This window comes from Schistocerca cancellata, chromosome 5, assembly GCF_023864275.1.
Source record: "Schistocerca cancellata isolate TAMUIC-IGC-003103 chromosome 5, iqSchCanc2.1, whole genome shotgun sequence".
Taxonomy (NCBI): Eukaryota; Metazoa; Arthropoda; class Insecta; order Orthoptera; family Acrididae; genus Schistocerca; species Schistocerca cancellata.
Window position 1 is genome coordinate 328,862,170 of NC_064630.1, and position 21,488 is coordinate 328,883,657.

Here is a 21,488-nt window from a genome sequence, read left to right on the forward strand (position 1 = left end):
CTCACGTAACAAGTTTTGTTGAATGCTTTTATCGTGTCGTCGCAAAACCCACAGCTTCACCCAGGTATGTTTCCTTTTTTTTCCCGCTTCTCTTCCGCTTGTGCACACAGTGCAATTGTGGTACATGCAACTGCTGCGGTTAATAACAAGTTGTTGTTGTCAGCCATCTTGAACTTTGACGAAAAATATGATGACAGTGTAATACCCCTTCTAGCGCTACGTCAAAGATTGTCAAATATATTTGACGGAATATTTTATCACATCTCCGATCAAATGTTTGACAGAGAAATTTGATAGTGTAATACCGGCCTAATGTACAAATCTGACAGCATTTACCCGCATTGTATCACCAGCGACCCACTGATGCGAGACCTTTGCACATGCGAAAAATGTCTTAGTACACCTGGGAATGAAGGCACATCATACTGCTCACGTTTTACTCGATAGTAATCACCGTAGTTCTGCAGTTCACAGTGATAAAGTAAACGTATTAATTTAAACGGTTTATTCGTGTCTTCGCACGTTAGAGCAGAGCCACCAGTCATGCTGTGTCGGCAACAATCAGCGTCTCTTTGTCGCCGAACCTACCCCCTATTGTTTAGTCGAAACAGACTCTCTTGTAGCAAAAACAAATAAAGTAACATTGAAATATTTATGTTGATTTAATGACGTTTATTACAAAAAGTAATGGCTCTGAGCACTATGGGACTTAACATCTATGGTCATCAGTCCCCTAGAACTTAGAACTACTTAAACCTAACTAACCTAAGGACATCACACAACACCCAGTCATCACAAGGCAGAGAAAATCCCCGACCCCGCCGGGAAAAAGTAATGAACAAAGCAAAATTATAAATGTAGAAAACATTTAAACAATGTTCATAGAGCTATACCTTTATATGGAGTACGAAAGTATTTACTAAATATCGAAATAAAGAGCGATAGTGTATTCAATAAAGGCACAGAAGTCAGTAGCAGTAAATAATGGTTAACGTATCTGTTAATGAATAGACTTTGTTGAAATATAATCTATACTTTCCTTAAATGGCATTAAGATTAAGTTCTGCTTTAAAGAGTGCATATTTAAGCGCACCAAGTTAACTTTTTTAAAAAGGTTTGTGCTACTTTCTATCTACAAGAAACTAAAATTGCAATTTTGCTGTTATAGCATTGGTAAAAGAAAGAAGAAAGTAGTTACGTATACCATATAAGGTAGACACCCATCGCTACCTTATGGCCAGGAACTGTTTTATACAGTGTACTGCACCATTTCAGAAAACAATAGTCGAACTATGAAGCCAAAAACTTTTCAACAAAACCAAATTTTATATAAACGATATTTCATTAACTTTTTTGTAAAAGTAGGAATTTTCGAATACAAAAAAGAGGGCTATTAAATTGGGACACTGAATTTTTGAAAACACCACATTGTATAATTTGAATATTTATGCATGAGAATTTCTCATTAGTGATTCTTCCAGAAATTAAAAATTTTGTAATATTTTCCAGCATCTCCTTTACGTAGAGGAAAACCGGTGTTTTCAAATGAAATACGTCAATCTTAAAACAAATGCAGGTACCTATACAAGCGAGATCTGATTTTCAAGTTCAGGTGGTTTCTTCGAATCTTAAATTTAAAATATTTCCTAAAACAAATTGTTTCTACATGAAATACTTGTTGCTGCCATCAGCCAAGTCTCACTAATATCCAAAACAATGAAGATTATAAAAATTAGGATATTTCAGTTTTCTGATATTACATACACTGGTGTACGAAAGATATTGTTAATCCAATACTAAAATACGCTGACGGAAAAAAGCCACAGCACCAAGAAGGAGGTGGGTGACATAAACGAAAGTTGTGTTTCTACATCAGAGAGATGATGTCTGTTCAAATTTCGTACCAGTCGCATAAAGGTGGCGCTAGTAGTGCCACTTTGAGGATGCAAATCAAGTTTCCTTTAAATACCCGCTGTAATTGCCGTGAGCTTTAGTTGTCTCTGAGATTGGACGTGGTGAGTTGATGTTAGTCAATAATGCCTTCAAGGCAACAAAGACACAATTATCAACACGTCACTAAGTTTAAACGAGGTCGTGTAATATGGCTACGAGAAGCTGGATTATCCTTCCGCGTTTCTGCAGAAAGACTTGGCGGGAATTTAACCACTGCACGTGCTTGCTGGCAGCGGTCGTCACGAGAGAATGTATGGTTGCAAGAACGGACTTCGAACGGCCACGTGGAAATACCGAGAAGAAAGACCATTGTGTTCCTTTTGAAAAGCTGGCTTGCAATCTACATACTGCGTCCACATGTTGTGTAAGTGTGACGTGTGCTGCCATCTGTTCACTTCCCTTGGAATCTTTGTCTCTGTACGAAAGAGCGCGCATATAACGTTTCCAAAGAGTGCGTGCGTTCTCTTTAGGGTTGTTTAGTTGGTTGACGGATTTGTGGGCCATCCCGCCCATCCCGCCATTTGCCTGAAGCGACTGAGGGAAACCACGGAAGAGCTAAATCGGGATGGCCTGACGCGTGTTTGAACCGTCGCCCTGCCGAATTCCAGTGCAGTGTTCTAACCACTGCGCCACCTCGCTCGGTCTCTCTTTAGGGCACAGCTGCAGATTTTTACCTCTTGAGTGCGCCGTGGAGTCCGAAGAATAGGTTTCGTTCCTGAATGACTTCAAATTAAGTACGAAAATCCGACAAGGAAGCTCCTCTGAACTGAAGAGTTGCTCAATGAAGCAAGACAACGAATTGAAAATGGAGAAAGCAAACAAAGTTTGCCGCTGCTCTCTGAAGGCAGGAGTCTGCTTTAAGGAAAAGACCGAAAGCTGGCGTAGAGAACTGGATCCAGAGGACTGGATCCAGTCAATTAAGGGGATGTTTACTATCTTTGGCCCGAAAAAGCATGTTCTTTGAGAATTTTTTCTTGGGATTTGTTACAGATATCAATGTCAAATTTGGTCAAAATGTTTATTGATATTTCCTCTACAAACTGGAATTTTTTCGGGTGGAAATGTCGAAGAGCAAAGGCGGAAACGCTGTCGGAACGAAACAAAATTTCGATGTAGACCACGCGCGGTATGTCACAGGTCAGCCGGCTCATCTGAAATCAAAATTGAGCTAACGTTAGCGAAGTATATAAGATTCATTAGGAATGGTACCTCGCTTAAGTTATTTGGACCATAGGAAACAAAATGGCGTCCATTTGAAAAAATAGGGTTTTTTTCATCGATTTTTCGACTTCGTCGGCCAAGTAAAAATATATATAGCTGATTGATCGGAACAAAAGTGGTACAACTCCTAGACAATTTAGTTAGCTTCGTCGGAAACAAAGAATCATGCCAATCGGTTCAGTAGATTTGAAGTTACCATACCGCGCGATAAAAAAAAAGTAATTTCCAGAAAAACGCGTTTGAAGTTTTGACTATATATAAATGCAATATTACGCAACTTACGTTCAGTCAGCTGCCGGCCGGGGTGGCCGAGCGGTTCTAGGCGCTACAGTCTGGAACCGAGCGACCGCTACAGTCGCAGGTTCGAATCCTGCCTCGGGCATGGATGTGTGTGATGTCCTCAGGTTAGTTAGATTTAAGTAGTTCTAAGTTCTAGGGGACTGATGACCTCAGAATTTAAGTCCCATAGTGCTCAGAGCCATTTTTTTTTTTCGTTCAATCAGCTATTCCAGGTTCATAAACTAGTCCTTCCTATTCATCATAGAGGGCGTTCTACTTGATATGGGCCATCCTGCGCTGCTCCAGAGCCGCTCCTAAGGCCGGTGACAAGCGGCTTTCAGCCGCTTGAATCCGATGGTCGTCCGAATGCATGGCGAACTGTGTCGAATAGAGTCCCAGGGTGACGTCTATCGTTGTCACGGTCTTCAGAATTGCTGAATACTCTTCTTAGAAGCTGCTCACTGCCAGGAAAGTCGCAGTATCCACAGTCTTCGCATCAGAATGCAAGTGCTTGGGGGCTAACTTTCAAATACAAGCGTTCAAACTTTCATTTGAATTTTGTGTGTTTCCTCCCAAGTACCAGTACAATAACTCGTCCTCGGCAAGGGCCTCGTAGATCTGATGAATCACTTTTTGAACTTCTTTGGAGAGCGGCTGGTCGTGTTGATATTCGTCCAGATGTCCAGAACAAACATTTCCGTTCCGTATTCTGAAAAACCGTTTCAGGGGTGGATTCTAAACACTTCTATGGATCCAAAAATGTAATTTAAGAAAATCGATTTTTTTAATCAAAAGATAGTTCCCCCTGAGCGTTGAGAATGGTGGCATGAACAGTGCTCTTCTTTTGAGGGTGATATTGCGTTTATTTGTGACATTCCCTGAATGCGTACTCTTTGGGCATATTTTGTGCACTCTTAAGCGCAGGTGAACGAAAGAGTGCGTAATCCCCGTTTTTTGTATTTTTCAGAAGTTCAATAAAAATGTTCCCTCTCTGGTGCTTTAGTTGTCTGAACATGTAGATTTTACGTTAATAAACATGAACCTAAAATGATTTTCCTTTCATATTGATAATAACCCAGATATTTACGGTTATTCGTCAACTGCGCACTCTTTGGCATGTTTCCCCTATCCTTGCCGAATCGATCCTGTCAGTTCCTGAAATATGACCTTTTCTCGATGTAAGTGCATTTATTTTGATATTTTAATGAAGAGTCCATGGTTATGACAAAATAATCAGGTAGGTCACTGCGCCTGAGTTCTTGCTCCACGTACTTTATTTCCATCTTTTTCAAATGGAAAGCGTATATCTGGGTTATCAATGGGTCTGATTCAATGTGTTTATCCTTTCATCAGTCGATTGTGCATCCAAAGCACAAGAGGTACTATTTCAGTTTACTCAGAAAAAGCTGAAAATTCTCGGTCATCGGCATAAAGCAACACGTAATGCATGTGATGGAATCTCACAATCGTTAAACGAAGAACCGTACCTACAGCTGCTGCTACATCTATATTCAGCAGGTCACATAATGATGTGTGACAGAGGGTACTTCGTGTATCACTGTCACATCCCACCTTTCCAGTTCCATGTCCGAAGGAAAATTGTAACATTCTTCTTAACGACACAGCCACTGCAATGTCGGATTTATACGCTGACACTGGGCAGAGGTTTTCAATTGAAATGTCGCCGGCCCGGGATGGCCGAGCGGTTCTAGGCGCTTCAGTCTGGAACCGCGCTTCAGTCTGGAACCGCATGCCTCGAACATGGATGTGTGTGATGTCCTTAGGTTAGTTAGGTTTAAGTAGTTCTAAGTTCTAGGGGACTGATGACCTCAGATGTTAAGTCCCATAGTGCTCAGAGTCATTTGAAGCATTTTTTTTTTTAAATTAAAATGTCCTTCCCTGTACAGAAATTACTTAATGTATGAACAAGCACAGTAACGACGACATATGGAAGTCTGCGCATGGCCGTGAGGTGCACATGGAGAGCCTAGGCGGTTAAGGCGACCGCCCACATAATGCGGGAAATCCGGGTTCGAGTCCCTATCCAGCACAAATTGTCATGTCGCCATTCTCTTATACAACTGATGGTTGTTCGTATTCACAAATGCGAGTACATTTTATGTATTTCCTGTTCCAGTCGTGAGTGATCCACTGGAAGAACGACTGATGGCGGTAAGCCTCCGTGTGAGCTCAAATGTTCAAAAAAATGTTCAAATGTGTGTGAAATCTTATGGGACTTAACTGCTAAGGTCATCAGTCCCTAAGCTTACACACTACTTAACCTAAATTATCCTAAGGACACACACACACACACACACACACACACAAACACACACAGACACACACACACACACATACGCCCGAGGGAGGACTCGAACTTCCGCCGGGACCAGCCGCACAGTCCATGACTCAGCGCCCTAGACCGCTCGGCTAATCCCGCGCGGCTGAGCTCAAATCTCTCTAATTTTACCTTCATGGTCACTCCGAAAGATATCGGTAGCAAAGAGCAATACGATGGCTGAATCTTCTATGCAAGTACACTCTTGAAACATAAACAGTGAACTATGCCGTGACGCAGAACGCCTCTCTTGCAGCGTCTGCCACCGGAGTTGACTGAGAACGTCCATGGCGCTTTCGCGTTTACTAAATGACCCCGCCACGAGTCGAGCTTCTCTTCTTTGAGTCTTCTCTGTTTCTTCTATCAAATCTAACTGATACGGACCCCGGACTGACGAGCAAATTTAGGGAATAAGTAGAACAAGGGTTTTGTAAGCTGTCTCCTTTGTGCGTGGAGTGTATTTCCCGACACCCGCCCGGTTAGCCGAGCGCTCTAACGCACGGCTTTCCGGAGTGGGAAGGAGCGCCTTGTCCCCGGCGGACTTGTGTTGAGGTCTGGTGAGCCGGCCAGTCTGTGGATGGTTTTTAAGCGGTTTTCCATCTGCCTCGGCGACTGCGGGCTGGTTCACCTTCTTCCGCGCCGGCCCGAGTGGCCGTGCGGTTCTAGGCGCTACAGTCTGGAACCGCGTGACCGCTACGGCCGCAGGTTCGAATCCTGCCTCGGGCATGGATGTGTGTGATGTCCTTAGGTTAGTTAGGTTTAAGTTGTTCTAAGTTCTAGGGGACTGATGACCGCAGCAGTTAAGTCCCATAGTGCTCAGAGCCATTTGAACCTTATTCCGCCTCAGTTACACTATGTCGGCGATTGCTGCGCAAGCAAGTTCTCCACGTACGCGTACACAACTATTACTCTACGACGCAAACATAGGAGTTACACTCGTCTGGTGTGAGACGTTCCCTGGGGGGGTCCACCGGGGCCCGAACAGCACAATAACCCTGGGTTCGGTGTGGGGCGGCGGAGGCGTGAAGTGCACTGCGGTAGCCGTCGTGGGGTTGTGGACCACTGCGGCTGCGGCGGGGACGCAGCCTCTCCGTCGTTTCTAGGTCCCAGGTTAACATACAATACAATATGTCCCGAAGATCCTTCCAAAGAATCTCAGTCTGTCATCTGCGTTGTATGGGATTAGTTTTATTTGGAAGTTCCAGTTTCACTTACTCCGTGAGCATACTCCTAGATCATTTTTTGCTGTGACTGCTTCCAATGACTGTTCTGCAAACGTGTAATCCTACAATAACTGGCCTCTCTACCTATTTACGCGTAATAGGTTACATTTGTTCATGTCGTGAGTCAACAGCCAGTCCCTACACCAGGCGTCGATCCTCTGCAAGTCTTCCTGCATTTCGCTGTAATTTTCTAACGTTGCGACTTCTCTATATACAACAGCGTCATTCGCGGAAAGCAGCACCAAGCTTCCCACGTGGCAATATAGTTACACGATGAAAAGCAATGGTTCTATATTACTCCCATTGGATGCGCCTGAAGTTACTTTTACGCTTAATATTTCTCTCGGATAACAAGTCATGCTGTGTCCTGTTTGCTAGAACTCTTTAGTCCATTCTCACAGCTGGCTTGACGTTCCGTACGCTCATAATTTGTTCATTAGTCAGCAATGTGGAACTGTAATCTAACGCCATCTGGAAGTCAACTAACATCCTCTGATCGCGGTTTTACTGCACTCTGGGTCTCTTATTATTCAAATGCGTGGTACACCGCTGCGTATTAACGCCGTAGTTCGGCGGGACCAATGTTTCTGTCGATTTGTATTGCTATTTGATTCGTTTTCCCTATTACGTTTGATCAGTCTAGACCTGATAGAAATACGATACTGGCCTTTTGTAGCTTTTTCTTCTTTTTGCATATAATTTCTCATGCGACGAAGGTGAACGTTGAATTCGAAGTACAGTTATGATACCAGTGACACAAATGTACGTTTTATGTCTATCAGCCTGAATACTGTTATGAGTGTAAGTTGACTTCTTTATTATACAGAAATTGACTTCATTTTTATTATGCGCATTTATAGAGCACAACATTAGTGTAGAACGAAGTACTGAAATCATATTATTATTTTTGGCTTTTTTCATTTCATTTCATGACTTTGAAGTAAATAATCACTTCCTGAAGGCAACCACGAGAGGGAGAAAGTTTTTAAATTCGAATTATGCCCCTAAAGCATTTACAGTAAACAGAACGACACTGCAAATTTACAGTTGATAGTTCATAGGGACACGACTTATTACATCGAAGCTAGCTCCAGTCCTGCAGTAAAGCCGTCCAAATGTGCGTTTCAATATTTATGTACACGTAATGCTCTTCTTCTAAAGGTGTCAGCTTGTCACTTTGATTCTGAACGCTACATTGACTTTCAATTCTCCGTAAATCGCGAAAAATTCAAGCAGGCCACCAAATATGGTGAATGTATAAAAATATCCTGAAAAATCATTGGCAGTTTGGACAGTTTGCTCCAACGCTGCAAACCATCTCCTTATGGTTAACGTATTTAAATCAGTAGACACGTCGCAGTAGCTTCTAGTTGCTTTACTTGCCTGTTCTGTCGCATATTCGAGACACTGTAGCTAACTGAGAATAGCACGCGAAGAAAAAAGTACCCAGAAAAAGTAGTGTCGCTATGATTGTTACCATAGGAACACAGGTTATGAGCAACGCTTGCAATTGATAAGGCTGCTGCAGTCCCGTGAAAGCCATTATTATGACTGTTAAACTGTTCGGTGACATGCAAGCCTCTGAGCGCGGTACGGAACTGCGGAAGAAAAATGCGTCAAACCCGCAAAGCGCTTTGATTGAGCTACGGGATATACGCTACAAATCACATATTTTCATCGTAAGCCCTTCGCTTCTTCATTTTCCCTCCTGTATACTTAACACCCAACGTCTTCAATTATTTGCTGGAATTATGCAGTCTATATCTTACCGTACACGTTTTGGCCACAGCAGCACTCTCTTAGTCCAGCGGAAGTTATTCCATGACGTCTTAAAACCACGCCCTGACGTGCTATCCCTTCTTCTAGCTGCTGTTTTCTAGAAAGTCCTTTCCTCATAGATTCTCAGACAACCTTCTTACTTCCCATCAGTGTACTCAGTTATCAGTCTCCTTCTCTAAGATCACACCTCAAAACCTTCGATCCACTCAATTTTCTGTTTTTCCGCAGTCTACGTGCTCAGATTAAAAAGAGTGTAATCTGAGCACTTCATTCTTCTCTGTGGTTTCGGCAGATATTTGAAATTTCATTTTTGCCATGTGTAGCTGCAGTCAGCCCACAAAAACGATGTGCGAGGCGTCTCTAATGCGACACCCAGTGTCGACGGAGAACGTCGGTTGTCCGTTAGGAACAAAATTATTTTTAAAGCAGAATTTTATGTGCCCATTCGATAAGGCGGTTCGAAATTAGTCTAGTGCGATATTCGTTTTCTCCTTTGTATTAACAAGGATAGTAAAACCCCAGGAACAACGAGAATTCCAGCAGCGACAGCACCGCCCTGGCCCGTGCTTTCAGCTACTGCCACGCAGCAGTGTTACTCAGTCTCTGGTGGAGTACTGGTTATTCTCCGTATTCTAGTGTCCCTGTTAATACATATCGAGAAAACAAGTATCGACATAGATTAACTCGGCATCGCCCTATCGAGTGGGCACGTAAAATTCCGCTTTAAAAATCATTTCATTTATTACGGGAAACCAACCGATGCTCTCTGTTGACACTCGGCGCATAAGATGTGATGGACAGTGTTCGTCCGGGCTAGCGCCAGCTACACATTGCAGAAACGAAATTTCAAATATCTGCGTAAACACCAGAGGAAAAACATTCTGACGACTCTTAGGAGAGACAGGCTGTATATTTTGTTTTTATACAGCCGTCCACCAAATCTGTTTGCTCAACACCTGGCATAGAACCTCTGGCTGCAGTGTTCGTAAATACCGCGGACTTCATTATATAAAGAATTTTCTGTTCGTCAAGCATTTTTCATTCTATTTTTAATTTCCACAGCAGTTTCCGAATGTTGGAACTCCATTTCTAGTGAAGTGCTATTCTGAAAAAGGAATTGTAGTATTCCGAAAGAGGTAAGCAAATAAATTTCGGCAACCGCTTGCGCTAACAAAAAAAATCTTTTCGATAAATTTCCATTATAATCGCTCTCTAGTTGACAAAACGTTCCTGGCCGTGTGTGATTTTGTAGAAGAAACAACAAACACACATGAAAACCACTACAAGCGACATTTCAAAGCCCCTGCACGTCCTCCCGTGAATTCTCCACTTTGCATTTCGCGGAAAGAGTGGGGGCGGCGGCGGCGACAGGTGTCAGCCGTCAGCTTTGGGGCGCTCCTTTGTGAGTCCCCTGCAGGTAGGTGGTGGGTAGCTCTGGGTGCCGCGGTGTGGCGTCTGGCGCACTGCGGTGGAAATCTGCTCGCAATTAGCTCCAGCTGTACGCGCCGTTGGCTCCTGCGAAAATGCAGTCACAGTGAACAGACTCCTCGGTCGCCGTTAGCACTGTCTTTAGCGGGAGCGGCATCGCCTGAGCGAGCAGGGTACCGCGCCACAGTTACATCCGGCCGCGTCCCGTATCCCGAGTGTCTTCGGCGAATTCTGTCGGACGTCTGCTGGGTCCGCTGCCGTTCTCAAGCAAAAGCTGCTACAGGCCATACATTGTTATGTTACGCCGTGGACTGAACGCAGACCAGCAATAATTCGTCTTACAGACACGGCCAACCGATTCGGCTCAGATTTACCTGAGTCAATCGTTTAATGTACCATTACGAGGTTCAATGGTTCACACCCTCTGCTTCAGATGTATGATTGCGTGGTCGCACATTTGGTGTTACAGCAGAGTACAGACACCTTCGGACACACGCCTTGCTCAGTGATTGGCCAAATACCAAACACGAAACGTTTCCTTTTCTGTTGGTGTTCAATTTTTTTTAAACGGCACTGCTAAAGTTGAAAACATAAATTTGGAAGAAAAACACGTACCTACAGGAAAAGTAGAATCGGAAAGGTGCTGCATAATGGCATTTGTTGTATAATCTCTTCACTGTACAAGATTTTTATTTGCTTGTAAGTAAAAAAAAAATGGTTCAAATGGCTCTGAGTACTATGGGACTTAACATCAGAGGTCATCACTCCCCTAGAACTTAGAACTACGTAAACCTAACTAACCTAAGGACATCACGCACATCCATGCCCGAGGCAGGATTCGAACTTGCGACCGTAGCGGTCACATGGTTCCAGACTGTAGCGCCTAGAACTGCTCGGCCACTCCAGCCGGCTGCTTGTAAGTAAAAAATACTCTTGCAAACTTAGGCTTTAACTTCAGTAAAGCCATTTCTGAAACAAAAATGGTCGCCCACAAAAGACGTATCAAATCCCGTTGTTTTTACGACACAGCTTATACCGTAAAATAGTAGTGTTCGTCATCATATATAAAGGAAATCCATTTGATATTTCATATTTATTTTTTGTATTGAAATCATTATGTTGACCTTACAGATACGTTGAAAAGTGCGGCAAACCAAATTGCAACAGAAATATTTGGCTAATATACAGTGTAGAAATTCATACTACACAGAATTTTGCAGTCTGTGGTACTCAAATGAAAAATCTTATTACACAGTTCATTTTTTAAAATCTGTTGGTTGAAATTTTTCTTTAGTTAAGACCTGGTGGTAAAAATCTTATACTCTCACGGTTATCCTTATGTTACATTCCCTTACACTGCTTTTAAAGGGAACATAACACTTCCGTTGCAGTGATGGCTTTTCTGAATTTGGACATAGTGACTCTGTTCTTCTTTTCATTAGTGTCTACCCTGTTTAGTTACGGGTTCCATTGTACCTAGGTATTTTTTTTATTTTATGTAACTTTACGGCCTTCCATGGTAGCATTCTTTAGGTACCTAAGGGAGTGAAGTCCCTTGTACCATCTTTTTGTGTATGTGTGAGACCGTATTTTAAGTATTTTCGTACATATTTTCTGAGACGGAAAATGAGAACTAGCGCAGCATTTGCCTAGACGAGCGTGGAAAACCGGCTAAAAACCGCACTCAGCGTGACTTGTGGACCAGCCACGATGGTTAATTCTCTGCGCGGATTACTTCCATCTCTGGCACGCCTCCCTCCTCTCAGACATTGCGCGTAACACCGTACGAACATGTTTGCACGTTCTCATTATATGTGTATTATTGAAGATATGTTTCAATAAATAAAAAGTTTATTTAGAGTGTGAAACACACCAGTTTTGTTAATTCCATCTTTAATGCATAATTGCTCATTCTAATTACAGTCTGTAAACCATACAATTCAACATGGAGTGGGATTCATTACTGCGTTTGCGTCTCTCCGACGATGGAAGTGTTCTCGTTTGTTCTATTAAACAAATGCTCGGCGAAATTAATTTTCACATCTGTGGGTTGAGAGTGTATGCTTCAAATCCAGCGATTAAACTGATCGTTTTATGCAAATAACTAGTCCACATTTGACTACCGTACGGCGGATTATTTTAACTATCTTACGTCCCTGTGTAATGTCGGAATATCAAAAGTGGTAGCTGTTTTGCCCGCGATTTCATTCAGAAGGAACCTCAGTACGGTGTGGTCCTACATAAGGATTGCACAAAAGTATTGAAATGCCTCGGGAAAATGTAGACTCGAACATAAATGCAGTTGCCAGCCAAGACTGCAGGTCGCACTCTTGTATTTCATGAGGAACGGCCACATGAACGATGTCCTCATTATGTTGCAAGTGTCAGCCGTTGTCAGAATAGTGTCTACATCTACATTTTCATTTATACTCCGCAAGCCACTCAACGGTGTGTGGCGGAGGGCATTTTACGTGCCACTGTCATTACCTCCCTTTCCTGTTCCAGTCTCGTATGGTTCGCGGGAAGAACGACTGCCGGAAAGCCTCCGTGCGCGCTTGAATCTCTCTAATTTTACATTCGTGATCTCCTCGGGAGGTATAAGTAGGGGGAAGCAATATATTCGATTCTTCATCCAGAAACGCACCCTCTCGAAACCTGGACAGCAAGCTACGCCGCGATGCAGAACGCCTCTCTTACAGAGTCTGCCACTTGAGTTTGCCAAACATCTCCGTAACGCTACCGCGCTTACCAAATAATCCTCTGACGAAACGAGCCGCTCTTCTTTGGATCTTCTCTATCTCCTCTGTCAACCCGATCTGGTACGGATCGCACACTGATGAGCAACACTCAAGTATAGGTCGAACGAGTGTTTTGTAAGCCACCTCCTTTGTTGATGGACTACATTTTTTAAGGACTCTCCCAATGAATCTCAACCTGGCACCCGCCTTACCAGCAATTAATTTTATATGCTCATTCCACTTCAAATCGTTCCGCTCGCATACTGCCAGATGTTTTACAGAAGTAACTGCTACCAGTGTTTGTTCCGCTATTGTAACTGCTACCAGTGTTTGTTCCGCTATCATATAATCATACAATAAAGGATCCTTCTTTCTATGTATTCGCAATACATTACATTTGTCGATGTTAAGGGTCAGTTGCCACTCCCTGCACCAAGTGCCTATCCGCTGCAGATCTTTCTGCATTTCGCTGCAATGTTCTAATGCTGCAACTTCTCTGTATACTACAGTATCATCCGCGAAAAGCCGCATGGAACTTCCGACACTATCTACTAGGTCATTTATATATATATTGTGAAAATCAATGGTCCCATAACACTCCCCTGTAGCACGCGACAGGTTACTTTAACGTCTATAGACGTCTCTCCATTGATAACAACATGCTGTGTTCTGTTTGGTAAAAACTCTTCAATCCAGCCACACAGCTGGTCTGATATTCCGTAGGCTCTTAATTTGTTTATCAGGCGACAGTGCGGAACTGTATCGAACGCCTTCCGGAAGTCAAGGAAAATGGCATCTACCTGGGTAGGGGTGATGGCATTATGTCTGAGCTAAATGAAGTGAATACCGACGTGGGCAAATTATTGGTGCTCGTATGATGGGCGCTTCAGTAATCAAGATAGCCAAAGTGTTTGGTGTTTCTAGAAGCACCACATCGGAGATTTATAGCGCGTAAAGGAAAAGCGGATAAAATCATCGACTACGTCACAACGCCGACGAAATAATGTGTTGAGTAATCGTCACGGGCAGTCATTGAACGTGAACTGATTGTTCCACGTGCGAAGCCCTATCAGCAAAAAAACAACACTAAGGAAGTTCCATTAACAGGGAACTGCAGGGCGAGCTGGAATCCCAAAAGCACTATTCAGTGAGTCAAATGCCCACATGGGGAAATCGTTCTACCGAAGCTGTCTTGAACTGTGGAGCAGTAGAAAAATGTCATTTGGTCAGATGTGTCTGTTTCACTCGGTTTCCAATTTCTGGTCGATTTTAAGTCCCAAAAGTGAAGCTTGGCGGGGTTTCGATGATAATTTGGGGAACCACATCGGTGGTATTTATGAGTCCCATTACTATCTACAAGCTCTCATTACAGCCCAGGATTAAGTGACTACTTTGGCTGATCAGGCCCATCCCACGGCACAGTGTTTGTTCTCCAATGGTGAGTCTGTGTTCCAAATGACAGGATCAGTGCTTCCTTTCCTTTCTCCCCCTCCCCCCCCCCCCCCCCACCCAGCCTCTACCTTTAATTTACGTATAATAGAACTAACTGTATAAATAGCTTTCGAATCGTATCAAGAAGAACTACATTATTTAATGGTGCTTTGACAGAACAGTAAAAACAAAATCTGAGTTTTCCCTACACAGTATTGTACTCGCCCCTTTGTAATTGTTGTTTTGAGCTCTGAAACCCGGTCCGAAAACTGGTTTGGTGTTGTTCCCTCAGTAGTCTGTTCTGTGCAAGTTACTTCAACCTATATCCAGTTGGACCTGCTTATTGTACTTTAGCCTTAGAGGCTTGGTCTCCCCCTTCCTCTTTTCGTACACACTTCCCTCAATTACCAATCTAACTAATTATTGATTATTGACTTCTGCCCTGTCGGCCCTATCGACTTGTCGCTTTTTCGTCAATTTATGGCACAAAATCTCTTTTCTCTTCAACCTCTTTTGTAGCAATGCGGTTTACCCACCTAATCTTCTACATACTTCTGTAATACCTCATTTTTATAAATTCTAATTTCCTCTTCTTTTGTCTAGTTTTTGGCCACATTTCATCTCCATATAAGGCTATACTTAAAGACAAATAATTTCAGGAAATACTCTCTAACACTTAAAGTGATATTCAATGTTAATAAATTTCGTTGCTTCAGAACGTTTCTTTTGATCCTGGTAGTCTCTGCCTTAAGTCCTCTTTACTTCGGTCATCAACATTTATTGGGCATCTCAGATGGCATAACCTAGCTAATATTTATAATCCCTCCTTACCTAATCTAATTCCCTCAACATTTTCTGTGACTGAAATGAACAACACTCTGCTATCCCAGTTTTGTATTTGTTGATGCTCACCTGCCACTGTGGCCTAGCGGTTATAGGCGCTTCAGTCCGGATCCGCGCTGCTGCTACGGTCACAGGTTCGAATCCTGCCTTGGGCATGGATGTGTGTGATGTCCTTAGGTTAGTTAGCTTTAAGTAGTTATAAGTTTAGGGGACTGATGACCTCAGATGTTAAGTCCCGTAGTGCTTAGTGCCATTTGAATCATTTGTTGATGCTCACCTTATCTTTCCAAGACACTGTTAAATTTATTACGAATTATTATGGGCGTCAGTTGAGACAGCCAGTACCAGAATGATTATACAGATTCCAGTTATTTGCTGTCATCGTAACATTTTCTAGCGCAGCAAGAGTACAGACGTGAGAGGTAATACAGTGGTAAAACACTGGACTCGCATTTGGAAGGAAGCCCATTGAAATCTTAGTCTGACTATGGAGATTTATGTTGCCATAGATTCCCTAAACAGTCGAAGACAAATTCTGGGATGGTTACTTTGAAAAAGTCACAGTCGATTTATTTCTCCTCATTACACGACCCGAGCCTGTGGTTTTTCCCTACTGACGACTTCTTCACGGAAACTGAAATATAAATTTTCCTTTTTGAAAAAGCGGAGAAACTAATTAACTCAAACAATTGATATTGAAATACGAGAAGATGTTGTTGATCCTCAACACTGCGTGATCATGCACAATGGTTCAAATGGCTCTGAGCAGTATGGGACTTAACTTCTGAGGTCATCAGTCTCCTAGAACTTAGAACTACTTAAACCTAACTAACCTAAGGACATCACACACATCCATGCCCGAGGCAGGATTCGAACCTGCTACCCTAGCGGTCGCGCGGTTCCAGACTGTAGCGCCTAGAACCGCTCGGCCACCCCGGCCGGCGTGATCATGCAGCCATCCGTTATAGCACCATAACGAAGAAGGAACAGGGGGTGGGGGAGATATGTTTTAGCACAACATTCTTCTGCAGTATTCTTCTGCAGTATACGATGCACCAGCATGAAACAAATAATCTCTGCAATTACTGTAGCTTTGTTGGAAAATATATGAAGTTGTGTATCGAGAAGTGTTATAAACTGAAGAAACCGAGAGCGAATGTAAAATTTCGGGCATAGAAATTTAACATCTAAATTCGAGCGCACACGCGCGTATCTGCATGTGTGTGTGTGTGTGTGTGTGTGAGACTCAGCGAGATTAAATGTAAGTGATAATTGGTGATTACTACAGGGAGAAAATATCTTGAGGCACATTTTGAGCCTAATAATGTTGACTGCTGCAGGTATCCGCATGCTGGACCAGCCCTACATGACGGACCTGATTGAGGCCAATTCGATGGGCCACGAGCCGAACCTGATCGACATCTACAGCGCCTCCTGGGGGCCCACGGACGACGGCAAGACGGTGGACGGGCCGCGAAACGCCACCATGCGAGCCATCGTCCGGGGAGTCAACGAGGTGAGTGGTTTCCCTCACCAGCCGCTCAAATCTCTTACACATTTTCTCGACTTGTAGTAACAGTCCAAACTCTTTTTAGCAAACTCGAAGTCCAACAACTTTCACCTTCCTCTGAATAACATTTTATACACCCAGGTGACTAAAATCATCGGATGGGTTAAACCTCCTTTTGCCCAGCGTAGTATTTGGAAGCTCCCTGCACAAATATTGAGGCTTGCTGCGTTTATAGCCGTCCACAACTGCGAAAGTGTTGCCGGTACAGGCTTTTTGCACGAACTGACCTCTCGATTGTGTTTCATAAATGTTTGATGGGATTTAAGTCGGGCGATGTGAGTTGGCAAATCATTCACTCGAACTGTCCAGAATGTTAAAACCAATCGCGAACAACTGTGGCCTGTTGACATGCCGCATTGTCATCCATCAAAATTCCGTCGTTTTTTGGAAACATGAAGTCCATGAATGGTTGCATATGCTCTCAAAATAGCCGAACATAATCATTCGAGTCAATGAAAGCTTCAATTCTACATCTGCATCCATACTCCGCAAGCCACCTGGCGGTGTGTGGCGGAGGGTACTTTGAGTACCTCTATCGGTTCTCCCTTCTATTCCAGTCTCGTGTTGTTCGTGGAAAGAAAGATTGTCGGTATGCCTCTGTGTGGGCTCTGATCTCTCTGATTTTATCCTCATGGTCTCTTCGCGAGATATACGTAGGAGGGAGCATAATACTGCTTGACTCTTCGGTGAAGGTATGTTCCCGAAACTTCAACAATAGCCCGTACCGAGCTACTGAGCGTCTCTCCTGCAAAGTCTTCCACTGGAGTTTATCTATCATCTCCGTAACACTTTCGCGATTACCAAATGATCCTGTAACGAAGTGCGCTGCTCACGTTGGATCTTCTATATCTCCTCTATCAACCCTATCTGGTACGGATCCCACACTGGTGAGCAATATTCAAGCAGTGGGCGAACAAGTGTACTGTAACCTACTTCCTTTGTTTTCGGATTGCATTTCCTTAGGACTCTTCCAATGAATCTCAGTCTGGCATCTGCTTAACCAACGATCAACTTTATATGATCATTCCATTTTAAATCACTCCTAATGCCTACTCCCAGATAATTTATGGAATTAACTGTCAGTTGCTGACCTGCTATATTGTAGCTAAATGATAAAGGATCTTTCTTTCTATGTATTCGCAGCACATTACACTTGTCTACATTGAGATTCAATCGCCGTTCCCTGCACCATGCGTCAATTCGATGCAGATCCTCCTGCATTTCAGTACAATTTTCGCCGGCTGCTGGTGGCCGAGCGGTTCTGGCGCTACAGTCTGGAACCGCGCGACCGCTACGGTCGCAGGTTCGAATCCTGCCTCGGGCATGGATGTGTGTGTTGTCCTTAGGTTAGTCCGGTTTAAGTAGTTCTAAGTTCTATGGGACTTATGACCTCAGCAGTTGAGTCCCATAGCGCTCAGAGCCATTTGAACCATTAGTACAATTTTTTATTGTTACAACCACTCGATATACCACAGCATCATCCGCAAAAAGCCTCAGTGAACTTCCGATGTTATCCACAAGGTCATTTATATATAATGCGAATAGCAACGGTCCTACGACACTCCTCTGCGGCACATCTGAAATCACTCTTACTTCGGAAGACTTCTCTCCATTGAGAATGACATGCTGCGTTCTGTTATCTAGGAACTCTTCAATCCAATCACACAATTGGTCTAATAGTCCGTATGCTCTTACTTTGTTCATTAGACGACTGTGGGGAACTGTGTCGAACGCCTTGCGGAAGTCAAGAAACGCGGCATCTACTTGGGAACCCGTGTCTATTGCCCTCTGAGTATATTGGACGAATAGCGCGAGCTGGGTTTCACAGGATCGTATTTTCGAAACCCATGCTGATTCCTGCAGAGTAGATTTCTAGTCCCCAGAAAATTCTTTGTACTCGAACATAATACGTGTTCCAAAATTCTACAACTGATCGACATTAGAGATATAGGTCTATAGTTCTGCTTATCTGTTCGACGTCCCTTCTTAAAAACGGGAATGACCTGTGCCCTTTTCCAATCCTTTGGAACGCTACGCATTTCTAGAGACCTACGGTACACCGCTGCAAGAAGGGGGGGGGGGGGGGCTAGTTCCTTCGCGTACTCTGTGTAAATACGAACTGGTATCAGGTCCAGCGGCCTTTCCTCTTTTGAGCGAATTGGATCAGAGAGCCCAGAACATTCCATTTAAACACAACCCACACCATTATGGTGCCATCAGTCACTCACCTGACAAGCCCACGGTCCAACCGATATGATCACGAGCCCATAAGACGCGCTGCAGGCGATGTCGTGCTGTAGCAAAGGCATAGCCCATTAACGCCAAATTTGGCAGCACTGTCCTAACGGATACGTTCGTCGTACCTCCCACATTGATTTCCGTGGTTATTTCACACAGTGTTGTTTGTCTGTTACCACTGACAACCTTAGGCAAACTCCGCTGCTCTGTATCGTTAAGTGAAGGCCGTCGGACACAGCGTGGTCCGTGGTAACATGTAATGCCTGAAATTTCGTTTTCTCGGCACGCTCCTGACACTGTGGATCTCGGAATACTGAATATCCTAACGATCCCCGAAATTGAATCCCCCATGCTTGTAGCTCCAACTACCATTGCCGGTTCAAAGTGTCTTAATTCAGATGAACCAGCCGAGTTCAAGCGACAGCGACGGCAATGCACTGTCCTTTCATGCCCTGTGTACGCGATACCATCGTCATCAGTATACGTGCATATCACTATCCCATGACTTCTGTTACTCAGTGCTGTCTCTTCCTGCTTTATCTATTTTATTTTCTGTGCTTATCGAAGAGCGAGAAACTGCCCTGCTCAACCAACATCACTCACATATTCTCATAGTTGGCTGGACGACTTTGCTGCATTTTGTAATTTACATTCTGGAAGTCTACTACTCGTTATTTTCTTCCTTCAGACAGATACGCCACACATTATTACACCAGAAGAGCTACATGGCACCCAAGATGTGTGTTACTATTATGATTAATTAGCTCAACATGACTGATCTTAAGCAGCTCTTTCAAGATGAGATAACTTTACATTCTGTTTTCTGTCCTTAATGATATCTTTGTCGTTGGGACATGAAACTCGTATCTTTCTTCCTTCGGTTTTGGTTGTCGCTAATTTTTTACAGAATCATCTGTATCATCAAGCGATAATTCATTGCAAAATACTAATCAAACATCAAATATTAACGTACTGCACATGTAATTTAACATCTAGTATATGTTTAACATGCATCCTTACTGAATCAAAACATTGTTCAGTGTTGTAGTACACATCTGTTTAAACTACTTCCTTCAGTTTTCGTTGTTATCCTGCTGCCCAAATCTGTAGCATTCTGATCTATATCTCATTTTGGAATCTTCGAACCCATGTCTTACATGAAACTTCGTTCATTGCTTACTGGTTTTACAGAAAAAGGATCCGTTCGGACATTATATTATGTGAAAACGTGAAAAAAGATAAGCTACTAATAATGAATCTAAGTGATGCTCCATGCTCGCTCCACGCTGTCCTTTTTTCATTGTACAGCAGGTTTCTGCTTGACATGCGCGGTGCTGGCCTAGCTGCATGTGGTGATTGCCCTCGACAATGCCCCATACATTAGCTTGCAAAGTATATTACCTGCTCCAAAGTACCGGACAGCTACTAGACATTAATATGAGGTGTGTCCACCGCTCGCCTTCATCACGGCTTGCACTTTTCTGGCAACACTATCAGTGACGTGTCCGAACGTGTGTGGAGGAATGGCAGCCCATTCACGAGCCGAAATCAGGGAAGGTATTTATGCTGCAGCTGTGGTCTGGAACAAGTCGACACTCTGATTCATCCAATAGGTGTTCCATTGGCGATCGGATCGAGACTCTGGGAAGGCCAGTCCATTTCAGGAATGCTACTATTCACAAATCTGCTATACAGATGCTGCTTAATGCCAGTTGCAGTGTCATTCTGTCGTCATCTCTGAGCTGTTCTTCAACTGTACTCAGTACACAATGCTATAAATTGTGTTCATATCCTTTCGTATTTACCATTTTATTAAGTACAATAAGGGAACCACAATGACACCACCTCCTCCATTCTTCACTTCTGGCGCTACACATGGTGATAGGTAACGTTCCCCTGTCATTCCCCAAACCCAATTACTTCCATCTGATTGCTGCAAAGTGTGGGGTAATTCATCAGTACAAATCACTCGTTTTCAGTCATTCACTGTTCATTGGTGTCACTGATTACACCACCAAGCGTCGTTTAGCGTTAAACATACAAAAATATTTGGCTTATGGGTAGGTGCTCGACCAATATACCCCATTCTTTATAACATGCTACACATAATCATTATTCTGGCTGAACTGTTGGCAACAATTTGGAACTCACAAGTCATTCCTTCCGCTGATTTCTTGCGATCTTTTGCAACCACCCGCCAGAATGCTCACCGATCGTTCTCTGTCAGTACATCAGGTCTGCCTGATCTTGATTTATCTGTGGTTTTTCCTTCTTTTTTCCTCATCACAGTCACGTCACTGACAGTCGGCTTGGGCAATTTTGCTTGGGTCGAAATATTCCTAATGGATTTTTTACTCACAGGTGACATTTAATCTCTGCCAACGGCCTTGCCGCAGTAGTAACACCGGTTCCAGTCAGATCACCGAAGTTAAGCGCTGTCGGGCTGA

At 43.4% G+C, this 21,488-nt stretch overlaps 1 protein-coding gene across 1 annotated transcript in view; it reads left to right on the forward strand.

The window, feature by feature from the left end:
- LOC126188520 (neuroendocrine convertase 2) overlaps positions 1–21,488 on the forward strand; it is a 1,507,992-nt gene that overhangs the window by 1,270,598 nt on the left and 215,906 nt on the right. Inside the window, exon 7 of the mRNA XM_049930122.1 lies at positions 16,574–16,749. Within this exon, the coding sequence (XP_049786079.1) occupies positions 16,574–16,749 (176 nt within the window). The remainder of the gene's footprint in view (positions 1–16,573; positions 16,750–21,488) is intronic.